Source organism: Chionomys nivalis, chromosome 7, assembly GCF_950005125.1.
Source record: "Chionomys nivalis chromosome 7, mChiNiv1.1, whole genome shotgun sequence".
NCBI classification, from domain to species: domain Eukaryota; kingdom Metazoa; phylum Chordata; class Mammalia; order Rodentia; family Cricetidae; genus Chionomys; species Chionomys nivalis.
Window position 1 is genome coordinate 83834018 of NC_080092.1, and position 18352 is coordinate 83852369.

Genomic DNA, 18352 nt, shown 5'->3' on the forward strand with positions numbered 1-18352 from the left:
ATCCGAGTTCACAGATGGGCACCAAGGCTAACAGCGAGTGGCTGGAGAGTGAGGCAAGATGGACGCTAAAGTGGCTTTCAAAGCCCAGGCCTCTATCCAGAGCCACCAGAGTGAAGCACCCCTACTCGTGATGCCTCAGTTCCAAAGCCATGTGAGACATGATATGGCGGTACCAGAGAAGGGGTAGCCAGGGGTCAGAGAGTGGGGCCGCACCTCCTGGTGTGTCCCGTGTGTAGGAGAAAGTCAGAAATAAGAGGAGAGAGACAGGACTCAGTTCACACATCAGGAGTACATCGCCGTGTCTCCTCCTTCCCAAGTAAGTTCTTTATTGTCTAACCAATCACCACGGTTACTGTGGCCTAGCACCAGGCCAGGCACACTAAGCATAATTACAAAGGGCAAGAGACTCCCTGCCAACGGGAGACGTACAATTTCAACATTTTGCAGGAATTCCTCTGTGTCAAAAATCACATCTGGACTCAGTCGCCAGTATTGCAATGAACATTCTTTAAGAGGATTGTTAAAGAATCATCACAGCCCACATTCACAATGGCATGGAATTAATTTTTCCTAGTATAACTTTGTTACCAATGAACAGGTTTATCATGTTCCTTGAAATTAAACTTGTGTTCCCCTTCCTAAAATAGGAATCAAGATTTTTTTGAAAGGGGTTTTAAAAGGTTAAGCAGAAGGGCTTAGGTAAAATGTGGCCAAGAGTTGTATGGTCAGAGGGCTTGGAGCTGAACCCAGCCCCTCTCCGGACCTTCCTATCTATCACTATCTGCAGGACAACACAGCACGCATTCCCAAACAGCTCTTGGACCACTACTGCCATGGAGGAGGGAGTCTGTTCCACCAGAGCAATCCAGGTAAAAGATGCTTCTCAGAGCAAAGTTTAGCACCAACCCAGGGAGTACGAGGGGTCACTGGGAGCGTTATCCCCTACATTAACCTCATGACTGTCTCACAAACTCAGAACTCATAGGTGTGAGTTCACCAAACAGATACTAACCAAAAGTCTACAGCAGACAACTGGACACAGGGACGACTCCACCCAGGAGTAACTGCTTCTTGCGAAAAACATTCAGCACAGAGCAGGAAGTGGGAGCAGCAGCCTCGAGGGCCGAGTCAGTGATGCCAGAACACAAGAGCCACCTCCCTTCACTTCCTCCAGCCAACCTGTGCTCCACTGTGGACCATGTGGCTTGGGGGAAGAGTCCTGGCCTCCTGTTGGGCCACCAGCCCACAGGGTCTCCATTTGGCAAGCAAGGGACAGGCTGGAAACTTCTCTAGTGTTACAGTCTTGATACTCTAATGAAAAAGGTCACCAATTCCTTGAACTAAAACAAGCTAACCAAGTCAGGCTGAACTAACAGAACTCGGGAAGCGGTCCCCCCTGGAGCCTCTTCACACCTGTGGTAATCACAGATTTCCTCTTGTGATCGCTTTAAAGCATATAAGTGAGCTGCTAGCTTTGGCACGATGGGGAAAAATGACAGTTCCTTCCTTTCTTTTCATAAAAGGACACTGAAATCCAACAGGATTCCGGGTGTATGGAGCCAGGATTGCAACAATGGGACCTGTCTGGCTCCAGCTCTCTTCTTTTCCAGCCTGGAGATGTTCCAGCTATCACACCCAGGGGAGGCCTCAGCAAAAATGACCATCAAAGCTAGTGAAATGGAAGGTAGCATTCAAAATGTAACACTGGTTTTCTTGAAATGGAATACTGGTTTTCCTATAGCGTGTATAAGGCACGGTGTGAGAAAGCCGCCCCCACTCCCAGCTGCACAGCCCCATGGGCTCCTCACACGCTCACATGCACACAGGAAAGGCCAGCTGGCTTTGCCACAATGCATGGGAAATGGGCTGCTTCTCATCACTTCTGGTTTTTGAGCTGGTTGGAGAGCCAGTCCAGGCCTTCGTAGAGCCCATCTCCACTGGTGGCACACGTAGCCTGAATGTACCAGTTTCTCTGGCGAAGGGAATGTAAGCCGAGCTTGTCTGTGATCTCCGCTGCATTCATGGCATTAGGAAGATCCTTAAAGAAAACAAGCAGGCAGTTTACCAACTGTTATACGACACAATAGGACTTTACTCTAAAACGTACCCCGACCCTCCATCCCTATTTCAGGCCCCAAACCTTCACTTTTTCTTTCTCAATCCACATAACAGGAAATCCAAACAATCCTACCATCAGAACTGGTTCAGAATCCGACCACCTCTCCCGGCCTTTCTGCCACCACCTTGATCTGATGCCACCATAGTTCCTCACCCAGATAATAGAAACAAGCTCTTCATGGCTCATCCTGCTTCCGTGCTTGCCCCTAATGCCTAGCCAGATCACACCCTCCTATCAAAGCCACACCAGAGTGTCCCCTCTCCCAGAGAAGAGCCAAAGCTGCCACCATGGCCTGCCAGGCTCTGGGGCCTCTAACTGGCTTACTTCATCTTTTTATCATAGCATCCCTATGCGTGACCATTTGATAAAAGTTATTTACTCAATGTATTAATTATACACCATGCTTCTTTTAACTAGAAAGTAAGGCAGAAAGCTTTCTCTTTTCTCTGACCCATAACCTGGGTTACCCACACAGTAAGCTAAAACTAGCTGGACTAGATTAGCATCAAAGGAAGATCTAGATGTGCTGATATGAAAGAATGTCAAATGTATGCTAAGCGAAAATACAGATTACAAAACAGTGATACCATAACCTCTGGTTATGGAATTTAAATAGAAATATAATCACATAATTGCTTATATAGACATAGAAAGTTTTATCTCCAGAAAGACATAAAAAAAATTGACTGTTTTATCCGACAATCAAAGTGAGAGGAATGGAAGGTAGCATCCAGAAGGTAATGCTGGCTTTCTTTTAATGGAATACTGCTTTTTTTAGGAGCTAAGTCTCAGTGTGAGAGCACTGCCCCCACTCCCAGCTATACAGTACCAGGGACTCTTCACACGTCCACATGCACACAGGGAAGGTGTTCTACTTGACATTCTAAACTGCTTTTCAAAGTTCTACCTTGGACGGGTTCAGTTTTTAATCATTAAAAACAAAGCCACTATTTTCTTGCTTAAAGCCTGCTATGTCCAGAGTGAAGCTGCCTGGCACCCTATGAGCATGACAGGGTACAGGCGAGTGAACCATGAGGCGTCCCCCGCAGGAGGTCATGTCTAGAGTGGGGTTGACAAGAGAAACTGCAGCTGGCCAGTCTCAAGTGACAGCACTGTCCTTCCAGCACGACCTCAGATGCATAGGGGAAAGCAGAGGGGATGCACACCTGGCATTGGGTTCTGCTCAAACCCAGAGGTGGAGCAGCTCTGCACCTGCCTTCTTCCCCCATTTCATGGCCTTCCCTTTCTAGATGAGCCTCTTCCTCCCCAAGCTGCCCTCGTCCCCCCCACCCCCACATTTTGCTTCTAGAACCTGTGGCTCCCTTCCGTCCTGGCTCAGATCTAAGAGTCACTCCCAGCACTTCCCACAGCCCTTCTGCACCCCCTCACAACGCTGACTTCCAGACATATTGAGTCTTTATTCACTGCCTCTCCTCCCACTACAGCGCAAACACAAATGCAGGGCCTTGTGTCGTGTTCATTACTAAGTACCTACGGCAAAGCTGGGAACTTAGCGGGTGCCCCATTAGTATTTTCAGAGTGACTATGAGACATTATAAAAAGGAGCTGGAGGAGAGGCGGTGGTTGGGACTGGTGAGGAGGAGGGAGACATCTAATTTAGATATCTATAGATTTAAACGAGCCATCTGGCAGTAAATTTCAGTCTCAGTGTTCGGAAAGCTAACAACTACATACCTGTTTGTTTACAAACACCAATAAAACTGCATCTCGGAGCTCATCTTCTGCTAACATTCTGGTTAGTTCTTCCCGGGCCTCGTTGACCCGCTCTCTGTCATTACTGTCAACCACAAAAATCAGACCTGAAAAGAAATCCCAAGCATGTTAGTAACATGAACCCGGAGAGAGCCGCTGTTCCTCTATCCACACAGCTGCTCCCTGCTCCCGGCAAGGCTCTGCTGGAGGCAGCAGCAGCAGGAGCACAGAGCAGGCCTAGGATCCCAGCACTGGGGGAGGTGCTGAGGCAGAAATATCGCACACAAGGTCAAGGTCAGGCTGAGCTGACCCTGTCTCCCCCCATTACTCCTTTTGGAAAGTCTATATAATCTCCACAGTTGGGAAGCTTCCACATTCGTCTCTCCTGTCTCGTTCAGAAGGATCCTTACCAGACTAACCAGAGGGAACAAAGAAAAGTTAGGCTTAGTTACTAGTCACCTGCTTTCCACCTCAGAGTGGAAAGGGTTTTGGAAGAGCACGGTTTATATACGAACAGCCCTAAAACAGAGCCTGAACCGAAGGCCTGGGAGCAGGTGTGCTGTCTTGGACTGGGTTCTTCAGGAAGCAGGTGTGAGGCCTTGGGGGCGCAAAGGACTAAAGGAAGGGACAGTTAGCATAAAAACAAGCAGTCAGGCTGGCAACTCCCAGGTGAACAGTGTGGATGCTGTTGGACACTCCAAGCCGTTTGAAACCTTTTGTTCCCCCATGGAAAAAGGGGGCAATTGTTTGTCCTTCTATACATACCCAAGAAGAACCTAAAAGCTGTGAAACCCTCAACATTTGTAGGTCACCTTTCTGAGAATGTCGAGATTCTTATGGACACCTACGGTAAAGCACTGGTTGCTCTTTCGTGGCCAGCACTTCCAGTGGGAGCAGAGTCCGCCTCTGCTAGTTTATGCTACTGAAACTGCCCCTGGGGAAGGGAGGGCAGCTGGGGTTTGACTCACACGGCCAAGTGATTCGCTCCATGTGCCTATAACAAAGTCCAATAAAAACAATGTGCACAAGAGCTCAGGGAACCTTCCCTGGTGGCACTGCTGCTCACCGTCTCTAGCAGAATCAGGTGCCGCTCCTGGAACTTGGGGGCAGCGGTCAACAGGAGCTGCGGCTGGCAGGCACCCTCCGGGTCTTCCCGCTGACTGTGCACTAATGTTCTTTTGCTGCACTCACACTGATTGCAAGGACACCTCTGTGCCGAGTTCTGGGATTCATCCTCACAAGCTCTCAGACCTGCCTGTGGGGTGAAAACTGCCAGACTGTAACCATCCAGCAGGAAGTCAGGGAGGCTGGGGGACCCCAATCCTACCACAGCTGATGACAGAAGTGAGGGAATCTTATACTGTGAAGTGCAGCCCAGCTCTGGGTAATGGTTGTCAGAGCCTTGACACGCCCTAGATCAGTAGAGAAGTCCCAGGAGGTGAGAAACCCAGGCAGGCTGAAGGAGGCACCAGGAGCTACCACACCTAGAGAATGGCTGACCCCTGTACAGATTTGCCACATTGCTGGAGGAAGCAGTAAGGCAGGAAGAATGTGCAGGGGTGAGCACAGACTGGGGAAGAGTCCCTGTCAGTATTCCACGGGACAACAACAGTAGCAAGTTGGCAGTTGGCTGAAAGCAAGGCCTTTGAGACAGAAATGAGAAGCAGCTGCCAAAAGAACTTGCGTGATCCTCGGTTGAACTACCAGTAGTGACAGCTACTCCATCTCTGGGGTGTGGGTGCTGACAAGCTGATTTTCTGGGCATCAATCAGATCGTCCCTGGAATATTACTCTTAAGAGTCGGATCCAAACACTCTTAAGTCACAGGCACACTGGAGGTCTCAAAGAGCTAGTGGAACAAGGTTATCAGACACTGGTCTAGTGATATAAGCAGGGAAACTCCTGGAAGAAAACACTTGGCGAGAGACTGACAGCTATCTTTGACATCAGAAGGGCCATGACATTGAGTCAGGGTGCTCTGGAGGCCTCAACGAGGAGACAGAAGACAAGCAGGAAGAAATCATGGGAAGTCCCCAGGACAGAGGCAGAGGACTGCAGAAAAAGGGAGTCTCTGAGAGAACTCTGCTAGAGGTGCCCAGCTTAAGGCCCAGCTGGTGGGGGCTCTGCAGGAGGAGACTCTGGTAGGGAAACAGAAGTAGGGTCAGATGACACTGAGGTTTCACAACAGTTCAAGGGAGAGAACCAGGCCTGGCCCTCCGCCCAGGCCTCCATGTGTCCCAGCCCTCCAGGCAGCCTACCCAGAAGACAAGCGCTCTCAGGATTTCTGACATACTTAAGAGTCTTCATGTGAGTCAAAGCTGTATCTGCTATATCACCAGATTAGAAAGGAAAACACTCAGGCCCCCACCCACATAGGTCTGGGATGCTACTCGCAGTTCTGAACTCCAATTCTAAGTACTCTAGCCGATGTAGAAATTCAAGCAGATCCTTAGCTGCCAATGCAAAACCCACAAAGCAGAAACGACTGCTAGCACTCTGCTAGTCCTAACTCAAGGATAACTTTATGTCCTTGTTGGGGAATGTTATTTTCAGGTGTGGGACTTTTGTTTTGCTGCATTTGTTTAACTCTGTGTTACTGTGCTGTCTAAAACACCCGATGGTCCTAATTAAAAGATGAACGGCCAATAGCGAGGCAGAAGCAAGGATAGGCGGGGCTGGCAGGCAGAGGATAAATAGAAGGAGAACCAAGAACAAGGAGAATACCAGGGGCCAGCCACTCAGCAAGTCAAGGAAAAAGAAGTAAAGAAAGCTATAAAGAAATAGAAAAAGAGGCAAAGGCAGTCAGGATAATTTAGGCTAGGAAAAGCTGGCTACAAAAAGCCAAGCTAAGGCCAAGCATTTATAAGTAAGAACAAACCTCCGTGTGTGTGATTTATTTGGCAGGTGGGTGGTGGGCCCCTCAAAGAGCCAAACGTCATAAAACATGTCCTTTACTAAATACTCCCAACAACATGATGTTGCCCGTGTGCATGAGACCCAAGCAGCCACAGATGGAGTCCTCTAAAATCAAGAGCCAAAATACATACTTCTTCCCTTAAAAATAAAGTAGAATTACATCAGACTGTATAGTATGTCCTACTCTGTCCTGTTTTGATCTAGGTCCTGATCTAAGACGCTACCATCAGTGTGACTACACTTACAAAGAGAAAAGGTAAGCCGATACAAGAGCTTGTTAAGGAGCCCTATGTAGCACTTGCCTGGCATATGCAAGGGTCTAGGTTTGATCTCAGCCTTGCCCCTCACCCCACTAGGAAAGGAGGAAGGTAGGGGGAATATATGTATTACATTTATTATATTATCTACACCTGTAGAAAAGGTAGGTGTAGACACAAAGAAATAAAGGTGGTTGTGTGTAGGAGGTAAACTGAGAAATGAAACTTTTTTCTTTGTATCCTTTCCTCTTTCCTCTTATTTATTTATTTATTTATTTTTGATACAGATATACTACCATTCAATAACTGATGAACCAATCTGAGTGTAGTGGCTCACAATCTTAGGCCCAGCACTTGGGAGGCAGAGGCAGAGGCAGAGGCAGGTGTATCTCTGAGCTCAAGGCCAGCCTGGTCTACAGAGTAGGCTCCAGGACAGCCAGGGCTACACAGAGAAACCTGTCTCAACTTGCCCACCTCCAGCAAAAAAAAAAAAAACAAACAAAAAAAACCCCACAAAACAAGAAGAACAATCCACATTAGAAGTAATGATCTATTTTATACACACTACAGTTATCAGGAAATCAGACAGTTTAAATTCTAGTCTATATAGGTAAACCCTCATGGGGCTGAGAAAGCGTTCTAGCCCTGAGCTTTATCCTCAGGGTTTTTATTTTGAAACATCTCACAAAACTGACAAGGCTAGTCTTGAATTTATTCTGCAGCCCAGGCAGACCCTGAATTTGTGATCCTCCCTTGACATTCTGAGTAGCTGAGATTTCAGGCTCAGTTTTTGATGTACCTCCAGGCTCAGTTTTTGATGTCTTAATAGAGAATTATAAGCATTCATTAAGGTCTGTTATGACCTTAACAGACTGATGAAGAAAAATTTTTTTTAAGATTTATTTATTATGTATACAGTCATCTGCCTGCATGTATGCCTACAGGCCTACCTTATTATAGGTGTTTGTGAGTTACCATGTGGTTGCTAGGATTGAACTCAGGACCTCTGGAAGAGCAACCAGTGCTCTTAACCTCTGAGCCATCTCTCCAGCCCTGATGAAGAAAATTTAAATTAAAAGGCAGCCTGACCTTTGGGAAGTTGGCAGACAAAATAGGGGCAGCATTCAAGACTGCTCACAGATGAGACATGGCCCAGCCAGAGACGGCAAGTCCATTCTTCACAAAGCTCCTTCTTGCTATTTCAGAAGCCCAAACTACCACCCTTCACTCCAGAACACAGCTACTTCCTCCACCAAAGCAACAGTTACTGAAATTCTATAAAATTAGGCTTGTTACAAACAGAAAACTGAAGACAAAATACACCTCAGCTTGACACTTAAATGTGAAAACTAAATAGGGAGGGAAGAAGTGTGGCCAGGGAACACTGTCATCTGCCTTCTGAGGGCTGCGGCCTCTCAGCCAGAGAACACTGTCGTCTGCCTTCTGAGGGCTGTGGACTCTCAGCCACACAACTGAGCACTTTACAAAATTATTCTCATTTTAGCCCCAGGATTTAGGCAAAAGGCATTATCCTCTTTTTAACACGAGGGAATGGAGATTGAAGAACTTACCCGACTTTCCTAAGATTTCTTAGCAGCTGTGGTTCAAATCCAGCTGGACTAGTTTATTACAGAAGAGAAGGTGCAAAGTGGTCAAGCTGCCAAGCGCCAGTCCAAGATAAATACCCACTTTAGTGAGCATCAAAACTGCATCCTATTTGCAAGGCCTAAATCATAATGTGAAAGTCTAGACTTCGCCATGGGAATGATGTGGTTTCTCTGGAAATAAAGACTCAAGCATTTTTCCTGACTTCCTTATATAGAATGTACTTCAGAAAATTCCTTATTTAAAAGGATTTCAGCAGACAAATAGAGAAGGAGTAACAAGGGGTCTGGGGGAGTGGCTTGATGTCCTTGCAAAAGGCCCTGGTCAACCCCCAACAACACAAAGACAACAATAAAGAGTTCAAGGCCAATCTGCAGTAGGCAGTAGGCAGGCCCTCTCAGAAGGAATAACACAATTTAAAGAACCCACCATTTTGCAACTCCTAACAAAACAGGGTATTCAACATCATTCAACGTACACTAGGATTATGTGGTAAAGGTTGATAGGCGTTTCATTTGGGGAAGTTAGGCTGACCTCATGTGAGCACACTTGGCATCAAAGTATGAAGCTGCAGGGGGCTCAAGGTGGGAGAGGCCAGTGTTTCATGGGTGCTGGATTTCAGTTGTACAAGATGTTTTGAAGACAGGCAACGATTATGATGGTGCAACATTATGAATTTATTTAATACCAACGACCTATAAGCTTAAAAGTAGTTTATATCCCCAAAAGAGTGTGTATGTGTGTGTGTGTGTATATAAACTTTGTATATATGTATATATACATACACACAAACAATATGACAACAATAACAATACAAGTACAAAACAAGAACAGAGAAACCTTTCACCCAATCATTCTGCTCATAGGTGAATCAAGATAATTAAAATAAGGACTCTTCTGGACCCAGTGGCGCACACCATAATTCCAACACTCAGGAGGCAGAGGCTGGAGGAACTCCAATACCGGCAGAAGAATGTTCACAGCAGCACTGTTCACGAGAGTAAAAAAGTGAAAGCAACCTAAATGTTCATTAATTAATGAACAAGCCAGGGTCGGGCAGTGGTGGCCATGCCTTTAGTCTCAACACTCAGGAAGCAGAGGCAGGTGAATCTATGAGTTCAAGGCCAGCCTGGTCTACAAAGCGAGTTTCTAGACAGCCAGGGCCACACAGAGCCTGTCTCAAAAAACCAAAACAAGGAAAAAAAAGTATATTTTGTTGTTGTTGTTGTCTGTGTGTATGTATACATGCATGCATATATATGTATGTATATATAAAGTTTATACACACACGTACTCGTGGGAGGGAGGATAAAGACACACACTTGTTGTATGTGTCCAGGCTCATTTAAAACTTGGGATCTTCCCACTGCAGCCTCCCAGCTGAATCAGCCAATTTTGTCCTATAGTGAAGGCTAATTACATTTTAACTTCAAAGCCATCCTGGGTTACATAATCTTGTCTCAAAAGAAGAACAACTTTTTTAAAACCCACCCTATTTTGAGGAAACATATTCTAAAATGGACAAGCTGGGAAAATGACTGTGAGTATGGTTAGGTGCCGAGTATGACAGCAAAAGAAGAGGCTAAGCTATAAGGACAACTAACCGGGGTGTGGCCCTAAAGGCTGCAAATGTTAAGGTCTTTACTATTAAACACATGCAACAAACTCCATCAGCTTCAGAATCTTCAAAAGCACATACATCCTAAGTAGACTCCAAAGTGATTAATGTGGAGATGGCATACGGTGACGAGCCGACATGGGAACCAGGGTGTGAAAACCATGCGAACAGTCTATTTCAACTGACAAGACCCAGGAAGGCACCATTTACTGAAAACACAGTCCTGGGGACACAACTGAATTAGAACTACTTCCCAGAGATCACCGGTAAGGGAGCAGGGTGCAGATCTGAGACAGGTGTCCATGCCTGCTCATAAACACCTGGAGCAAGGGGGCCATCAGGGAAGGACTGTGGCCACACAGATGACAGGATCCATCATGGGGCTCCAGCCATCCCTATTCATCCCTTTCCCTATGGACGTGATTTCCAGATATTCTCAGGAGATTTAAAGGAGTTGACTGAATTCAACTTCTTCAAAAACTGGCACTTGATCTAAGGACATATCCCTCAGTTAACTGAAAGATGAGACCCATTAGGCTAACCATTTTCCAACCTTTCTGCACTAAGAAGAGTTAAAACCCAGGTCCTTTTCTGGGCGATGTCTAGGAACAATGTCACAAGTCACTTCCCCAGTCAGAATGCTGGCTACCCATATAAGGCAGCGCCAGCAGGCACCAAGGGCCCCATCTTCAGCACATTCAGCAGGCATCAAGGGCTCCCATCTTCGGCACATTCAGCAGGCATCAAGGCCCATCTCCAGCACATTCAGCAGGCATCAAGGCCCCCATCTCCAGCACATTCAGTAGGCATCAAGGCCCATTTCCAGCACATTCAGCAGGCATCAAGGCCCATCTCCAGCACATTCAGTAGGCACCAAGGCCCCCATCTCCAGCACATTCAGTAGGCATCAAGGCCCATTTCCAGCACATTCAGCAGGCATCAAGGCCCATCTCCAGCACATTCAGTAGGCACCAAGGCCCCCATCTCCAGCACATTCAGCAGGCATCAAGGCTCCCATCTCCAGCACATTCAGTAGGCACCAAGGCCCCCATCTCCAGCACATTCAGTAGGCACCAAGGCCCCATCTCCAGCACATTCAGCAGGCATCAAGGCCCCCATCTCCAGCACATTCAGCAGGCACCAAGGGCCCCATCTCCAGCACATTCAGCAGGCACCAAGGTCCCGATCTTCGGCACATTCAGCAGGCACCAAGGGCCCCATCTTCAGCACATTCAGCAGGCACCAAGGCCCATCTCCAGCACATTCAGCCTCCAGCACATTCAGCCTCCAGCACATTCAGTAGGCACACTTCGAGCTTTACCTTGAGTGTTCTGGAAGTAGTGTCGCCACAAAGGTCTGATTTTGTCTTGGCCACCAACATCCCAGACTGTGAAGCTGATGTTTTTATATTCTACAGTTTCCACATTGAAACCTAAGTAGGAAAGTTAGAAAAACTTTTCATTATGATTTTCACTGGTTCAACAATTCAAGATAACTCCAATTAACACTTGGATAGCACTGCTAATTTATAAAGTAGCTTGTAAACCAAAGAGTTACAGGTCACAAGGAGAAAGTTCGCACTCTGTCGTTCATTGTGCCTGGTGTCTCAAAACCTCTCTACTCTGACCACCCACTGCCCACCACCCAGCTAATCAAAAGAAAAAGCAGAGCAAAGGAAGACATTTCGATTGATTCGCCTACAATCAAACAATCCTAGTAGCAGTCAGTGTCTTCTTCCTATCAGAGGGCAGGTTTCCACTGTCACTGCTGGGGCACAGCCTTTGGAGACGAGCCTGGGAGCCGGGGTGTGCACATTAAATATTCACCCCTCATGTGAAGCTGTCTTCCAGAGCTTACCGCAAGGAAATGAAGTACATGTTTGCAAATATGTAAGGCAGGGTCTGGAGAGATGGTTCAGTGGTTAGAGCACTGGCTGCTCTTCCAGAGGGCCTGGGTTTAATTCCCAGCACCCACATGGTGGCTCACAACTGTCTGTAACTCCAGTTCCAAGGGATTGGATGCCCTCTTCTGGCCTCTAAAAGCACCAGGTCCACAAGTAGTGTACAGATATAAACGCAGGCAAAATACCCACATATATAAAATAGAAAATAAAAATAAATATTTTTTAAAAGTGAAAGATACTCACAAAAAAACAAACAAGTGAGCCTGCCATGGCAGTACAGGCCTGAAATTTTAGCACTTGAGAGGATGAAGCAAGAAAATGGCTGCCAGTTTAAGGTCACCTACATAGCAAGACTGTGTCTTAAAAAGATTAAACAACAACAAACAAGTCCAGCACACTAAGGGCTGGGAAAATAGCTCAGGAAATAAAGTGTGAGGACCTAGATTCAATCCCCAGAAGGAGGGCGGGGATGGGGTGAGGTGGGAAGGGGGTGAGGGTAGGAGTGGGATGAGGTGAGGTGGGGGTGGGGTAAAATGGGGTAGGGATTGGATGGGGTGGGCTAGAGGATTTGTAATCCCAGAACTAGAGAGACAGAGACAGGAGGGTCCCTGGGGCTTGCTGACGAACCAGCATGGAACTCACCTGCCAGTGAGAGATTCTGTCTCAAAATTAGGAGTGAGGAGTGGAGAGGTAGGGGTAGATAAGACTGAAGAATGATACCCAAGGCTAAACCCTGGCGCGCGTGCGTGCGTGTGTGTGTGTGTGTGTGTGTGTGTGTGCGCGCGCGCGTGCAGTGTTCTCTAGGTAAAAGGGAAGGGGCAAAGAAAGAAGGAGGAGAGCATTCCAGAGGGAAATCTCAACGCTGCTGAGTGCAAACTGAGAAAGCAGCACTCATTTTACAAACATACCCATCAAAATCCTTCAACAGAATATTAAAAGACTATTCAAAACTTATATATATTTTTGCATGTAAAAATTTACAGAAGCATGTATTTTTATCTTATTTGTGTGTGTGTGTGTGTGTGTGTGTGTACGGCCATGTGGAGGTCAGAGGGCAACTTTGTGGAGTTCCAGGAATTGAACTCAGGTGCAGGAACCAAATCAGGTGGTCAGGCAGGCAGTAAGAGCCTTTGCCTGCTGAGCTACATGCCAGGCTATTTATTGTTTTTTTAACTGGGGAGAGCTGTTTTCATCTTGAACTAAAACATTTTCAAACTGCATGTGTGAACATTTCTATCAGTTTATAACATTCTTCAAATGCTTCAACCTCTGAAGCAAGCGCCTCAGGTCAAAGTTGAGCCATCTCAGCCACAGCAGAAAGACAGTGCGCAAAGGCACATGACAGCCTGGGGACCTGGTTTTGTAGGCAAGTCACAAGACGAAGATTAAGTTGTCACAACTGTTTCTGCAAATCTCCCAAAGAGTTCACAAAACACAGCACTGGTTCACAGTGAAGGCAGGCTGCTGAATCCCTTCAGCTGGATACCACCTCACGTATCTGTCTTGAGGAAGGGCAAGAGGAACACAAAGTCTACCTTTAAACACTACGAGCACACCTGGTTCAAAGAGACGCTCCCAAGGGAAGTCAGGTAGAGCAGAGGCTGAGAAAGGCAGGGCTAGTTCCCACCTGAGGCTTGACCTAGGTCCCACTCCATAGCAAGAGTAGAGAGCAGTGCTTCCTTCCTTTACCATCTCAGTGGTTACTCTCCTTTCCTCATTGCCAAGCAAACAGGGTTAAATCTGCTTAGCCTAAACTTGTTCACAACTCTCCTGTAAGCCAAGGAAGGTGCCAGGGATGCTAAGAAGCACTTAGAAATACCTATGGTGGGACACAGTGGTACAATGAGGAGGATGAATCAGAAGAAGTGTCACAAGTTCAAAGTCAGCCTGTACAGTGTAAGACCTTGTCTCAAAATACAAAATAACACAACATCATCTGGGACTTCAAATGTACATTCTTAAAGTAGTCAAAGATTTTTTAAAAAAAAATATTCAATATAAAAAGCACATCAGGGGCTGGAGTAAAATGCTTGTTGATCAAGAATAAGGACCTGAGGTTAGATCCCCAGCTCACAAGTAAAAGTTTGGTGGACAGTGGTGGGACATGTCTTTAATCCCAGCATTTGGGAGGCAGAGATAGGAAGATCTGCCTGGTCCACATAGTAAGCTCAAGGACAGTCAGAGCTACACAGAGAAACCCTGTCTCAAAAAACAACAACAAAAAAGAGATAGGCCTGATGGCATGTCTATAACCATGTTGTTGGAGGGTGGGGGAGGTGTAGGTCATACAGGAAGATCCTCAAGCTTAATAGCCAGTCAGCCTTGTCAAAATGGCAAGCTCTGGCTTCAGTGAAGAGGCTCTGTCTCAAAAAAATAAGGTGGAAAGTGATAGAGAAGACACCTGATGTGAACATGCATACACACACATGACACATACATATGCAAATGAAACTTTTGAAAAAACAACACATCAAAGTACAACATGCTAAACTATGAACTGGAAAGGCCACAGGCATGGACGTACCTATGGTAGGGATGGTTGTCACAATCTCTCCCAGCTTCAACTTGTACAAAATGGTGGTTTTGCCAGCTGCATCCAAGCCCACCATAAGAATCCGCATTTCCTTCTTTCCAAATAGGCTTTTAAACAGTTTTTCAAAAACATTCCCCATTGTAGATGAATTCTGTAACCTGAATGAAAAGCAAGTTGAACAATTATTTTCTGAGATATATATATCTCATATATATATACACATATTCATTGATAAGTGTATAAAAGCAGCATACATAAAATACACGGCACAATTAGTAGTGGTTCTTAGTAAAAGTTAAGTACAGCTTGGCCAATAAGGAAAAGTGTGTCTTGTTTTCAAAAGGAGACAACACTAAGCCCTCCTCTGATGCTTTGCCAGAAAACTGTATTTTCCACTGCAGCATCCAAGTGGGAAGTGAGATGCACAGTCAATGTCATGCTATGTGCAGCTTTCAGTCATCTTAAGCATGGAAGAAATGTTACAACATATAACTATACTTTCTTCTAAGCCCACCTGAAATGAAAATTTAGGGAGCAGACACCCCGTTCTCCACAATATAAAGCAAAGCTCTTAAGGCGGGTAAAACAGCGATATCTCTAGAAAACTATAACTGCCCTTGGCTGGCAGACCAGACCAATACTGAGAGAAGAATTAGGAAGTTTCAGAGTTGAAGATACCAATATTGGGGACACACATCAAGTAGATAGATAGGTTGAGGGCATACTTTAGCATCCAGCATTCAATAGTGCTGACCATCTGGTTTTGTTTTTTGTTTGGTTTGGTTTTTTGAGACAGGGTCTCTCTGTAGCTTTGGAGTCTGTCCTGGAACTTGCTATGTAGACTAGGCTGACCTCAAACTCACAGAGATCCTCCTGCCTCTGCCTCCCGAACGCTGGGATTAAAGTCACGGGCCATCACCACCTGGCAGAGTTGACCATCTTAGAATTTATGAACAGATACAAATATGAATGACCGACTCTAAAGGTCCATGAATGTTCATGAACCAAAGACAGCTACTGTAACCATGTCAAGGAAAAGGCAATTAATTAGCAGACCATCTCCTCCCTGTGCCCCCTCCAATCATTCCTCCCTAGAAGGTAATTATTCTATTGACTGGAACAGCTTAAACATCAGCAGTTAGTAGACTACCCGGCAGGTCATCTGACAAAGCAATGCCGTCAGATGTGTTTTTGCAGAATGTTCGTCTTCCTCTTAACGGATCTGCCTATTTGAACGGTGTGATATTTCAGACTGAAAAGCAGAACTACTTGTACACCCAGTATACTCTATTCAACAATGACTGTTCAAAAACACGTTCTTGAGTCCCAAAGCCCAAACAAAACAAATCCCCATAATCTCCTTTGTTCCACAAACCATGGTTTGCCTTTACAAATTGTTCACCAAGGAAAGCTTTACTGGGGTCTCTCTCTCTCTCTCTCTCTCTCTCTCTCTGTGTGTGTGTGTGTGTGTGTGTGTGTTCATCCAGATTCTAGTGACTCAGAGGGGAGAATGACCAATTCCAGAAGTCCCGCTTTTGAAAGTCAACAGTTCCGACAACAGCTTAATGCTGTGGACTATGGCCAAGTACACATCACTCCATTCTACCACGAGAGAGGGTGAGCACTCTTCTGTACACATATGAGAGCCAAATGATCAAAGAAAGAATGACTACTTTCCTCATTCACGGGTCTGTCATGCTCTAAAAACCGTCCAGTACCTTGACGCATTCAAAATTCCTAGATTCCTTTCATGTTTCCGGGGGGTGTGGGGGGTGAGAAGTGTCATAGACCAGGAAACTCAAAGGATCATTCATTCGGAGGAAAGGGAGGAACCTCCTGTTTCCAGGCCCCTGGAGGCCCAGTGCCAGATTCTCCTTGCCACCACACAGCGTATTCATGGTTGTCCCGCTCGTTTCCCTTGGTTCATCACCCCGCTCCGGTGCCCGAGGTCCTAGGACGCACGGTGGGCGGGGGGGGGGGGGGTGGAATAAGATCCATCAACTCTAGAGCCCTTTTCCAAACGTCCGCAGAGAAAGATCACAAGTGACAATGATAGTGAGACCTCAAGGGCACGAGCTACAGCAGTAGCCAAGGTGAGCGTGCGCACGGACGGGCACGCGCACCGTGAATCTGGGGCCGGTGAGGGTTCTGTCTGCCCGGGCAACCAGGCTGGCTCCCTCGGGAGAGCGAACCGCTACGCCGCAGAGCCCGCCTGGCGTCAATCCGCTCCGCGCCGTCCGGCCCGACGGAGGCGGGGAACCCAGTGGACCCAGCCCCTTTCCGAAGGCCGCCGCTGCCGCTCTCCGGTGTCCTGCCCGCTGACACTCAGGACACCAGCCGGGCCTCGAGCCCCGCCGTACCTCCCCTGCAGCCCGCCACTCACCTATCTCTGCTGTGAGCACCTCCACAAAGCCAGTTCCGAAGCCGCTACTCCGCCGCGGTCGCCGGGAAGAAGTCGGCGCTCAATAAAATGGCGACTGGCTGGGGGCGGGAACAGCAACCAACCAATCATCCGTCGCCTTCTGGAAACCCTTGAACCAATGACCTCGAAGTTACTTGAGTGACAAGAAATATAACCAATGGAAAGGATAATAAAGGGTGGGCGCGAGGAGGCCCGACCCCCGCGACCTAGGCGACGGCACCAAGCTCTAGAAATGCCGGCTTCATCTTCCAATGGGAGCTCACTGCCACCCGGGCGAGCCGCGCCCACGTGCCCCACCCCAAAGCTACAGGCAACCAATCAGAAAAGCAGAGAGAGTACCGATTTGCCCCGCCAATCAACTCCGGGAATTCTCAGGGCTCGAACTAAACCCCCGGGAGCATTCTGACCAACCCAGTACCGCCTATGTAGGCGGGGCAAGGTTGACAGATATTTAAGGAAATTTGCTGCTGTTGAGCTAAAAGTAGAAACTAGTTTGGAGCCCAGTTCCTGGTCGGAAATACCCAGATATCAACATCGAAAGTAGGCATAATGAAGATTTCGTATTTAGTATGAAGTTTGAGTGCCGCCGTTCTTGTATACAGACTTTCAACAGTAGGGAGGAAAAGAGTCACCGGTACCTTTTCGGTGTCCCAGAGTTGCTGCGTGCATTCCTTGAGAAATGCTTTAAATTACTCACTCCTCCAAATAATACCAACCTATTTAGTAAAGATGCTTACGAAGGCCTGTTGATGCTGCGTAACTGACGTAATCAAGGATTAAAGGTGTATAGCTCAGTGGTTGAGCACAACTGAACAATCACATGTGATGACGGGTTCAGTCCCCTAGCGCAGCATATAGAACCTAGTACATCAGTTACCAGCTTTATTCAATGCTAAAACAAACAAACTATCGAAAGCTTGAAGAGACCTGAATTGTACATTACTAAGTGAAAGAAGCCAGTCAGAAAAGACTTGATATACGGTCGGCAGTAAAATCATTAAGGATCTCAAGAATTTAGTAGGGAAGGAAAGATGGATAGGTGGAGTACAGGGCACTTTAGAAAAGCAAATGTGTTCTGTAAGGTAATCATGATAGGCGGTGCCAGTATACAAGCGTCCGAGCCCAGGAGTGCGCTTCCCATCGTTTGGTTACGCTGTACCTCTAATGGGGAATATCGGTCTCTGGAGAGGATGTCAGAAGGGGAGCAGAACATGGGAGGTCATTACACCTCCCTCTCAGTTTTACAGTGAATCTATAACACTCTAA

The 18352-nt window shown here is 46.8% G+C and overlaps 1 protein-coding gene across 1 annotated transcript; it reads right to left on the reverse strand.

Moving 5' to 3' along the window:
* Positions 1-282: 282 nt before the first annotated feature.
* LOC130877485 (ADP-ribosylation factor 2) lies at positions 283-17137 on the reverse strand. The gene is made up of 5 exons (XM_057774836.1): positions 17048-17137; positions 14656-14822; positions 11550-11660; positions 3815-3939; positions 283-2038 (listed from the first exon to the last, which is right to left on the reverse strand). The coding sequence occupies exons 2-5, from the start codon at positions 14801-14803 to the stop codon at positions 1877-1879; spliced, it is 546 nt and encodes a 181-aa protein (XP_057630819.1). The 5' UTR covers positions 14804-14822; positions 17048-17137; the 3' UTR covers positions 283-1876.
* Positions 17138-18352: the final 1215 nt, after the last annotated feature.

Excerpts from the sequence above, each read along its gene's own strand:
- LOC130877485 (XM_057774836.1), bottom strand. The coding sequence starts at position 14,803 with ATGGGGAATGTTTTTGAAAAACTGTTTAAAAGCCTATTTGGAAAGAAG. Across the intron at positions 11,661-14,655 it reads GACAACCATCCCTACCATAG|GTTTCAATGTGGAAACTGTA; the intron begins GTACGTCCATGC and ends TTTCCTACTTAG. Across the intron at positions 3,940-11,549 it reads CTACTTCCAGAACACTCAAG|GTCTGATTTTTGTGGTTGAC; the intron begins GTAAAGCTCGAA and ends ATTTCTTTTCAG.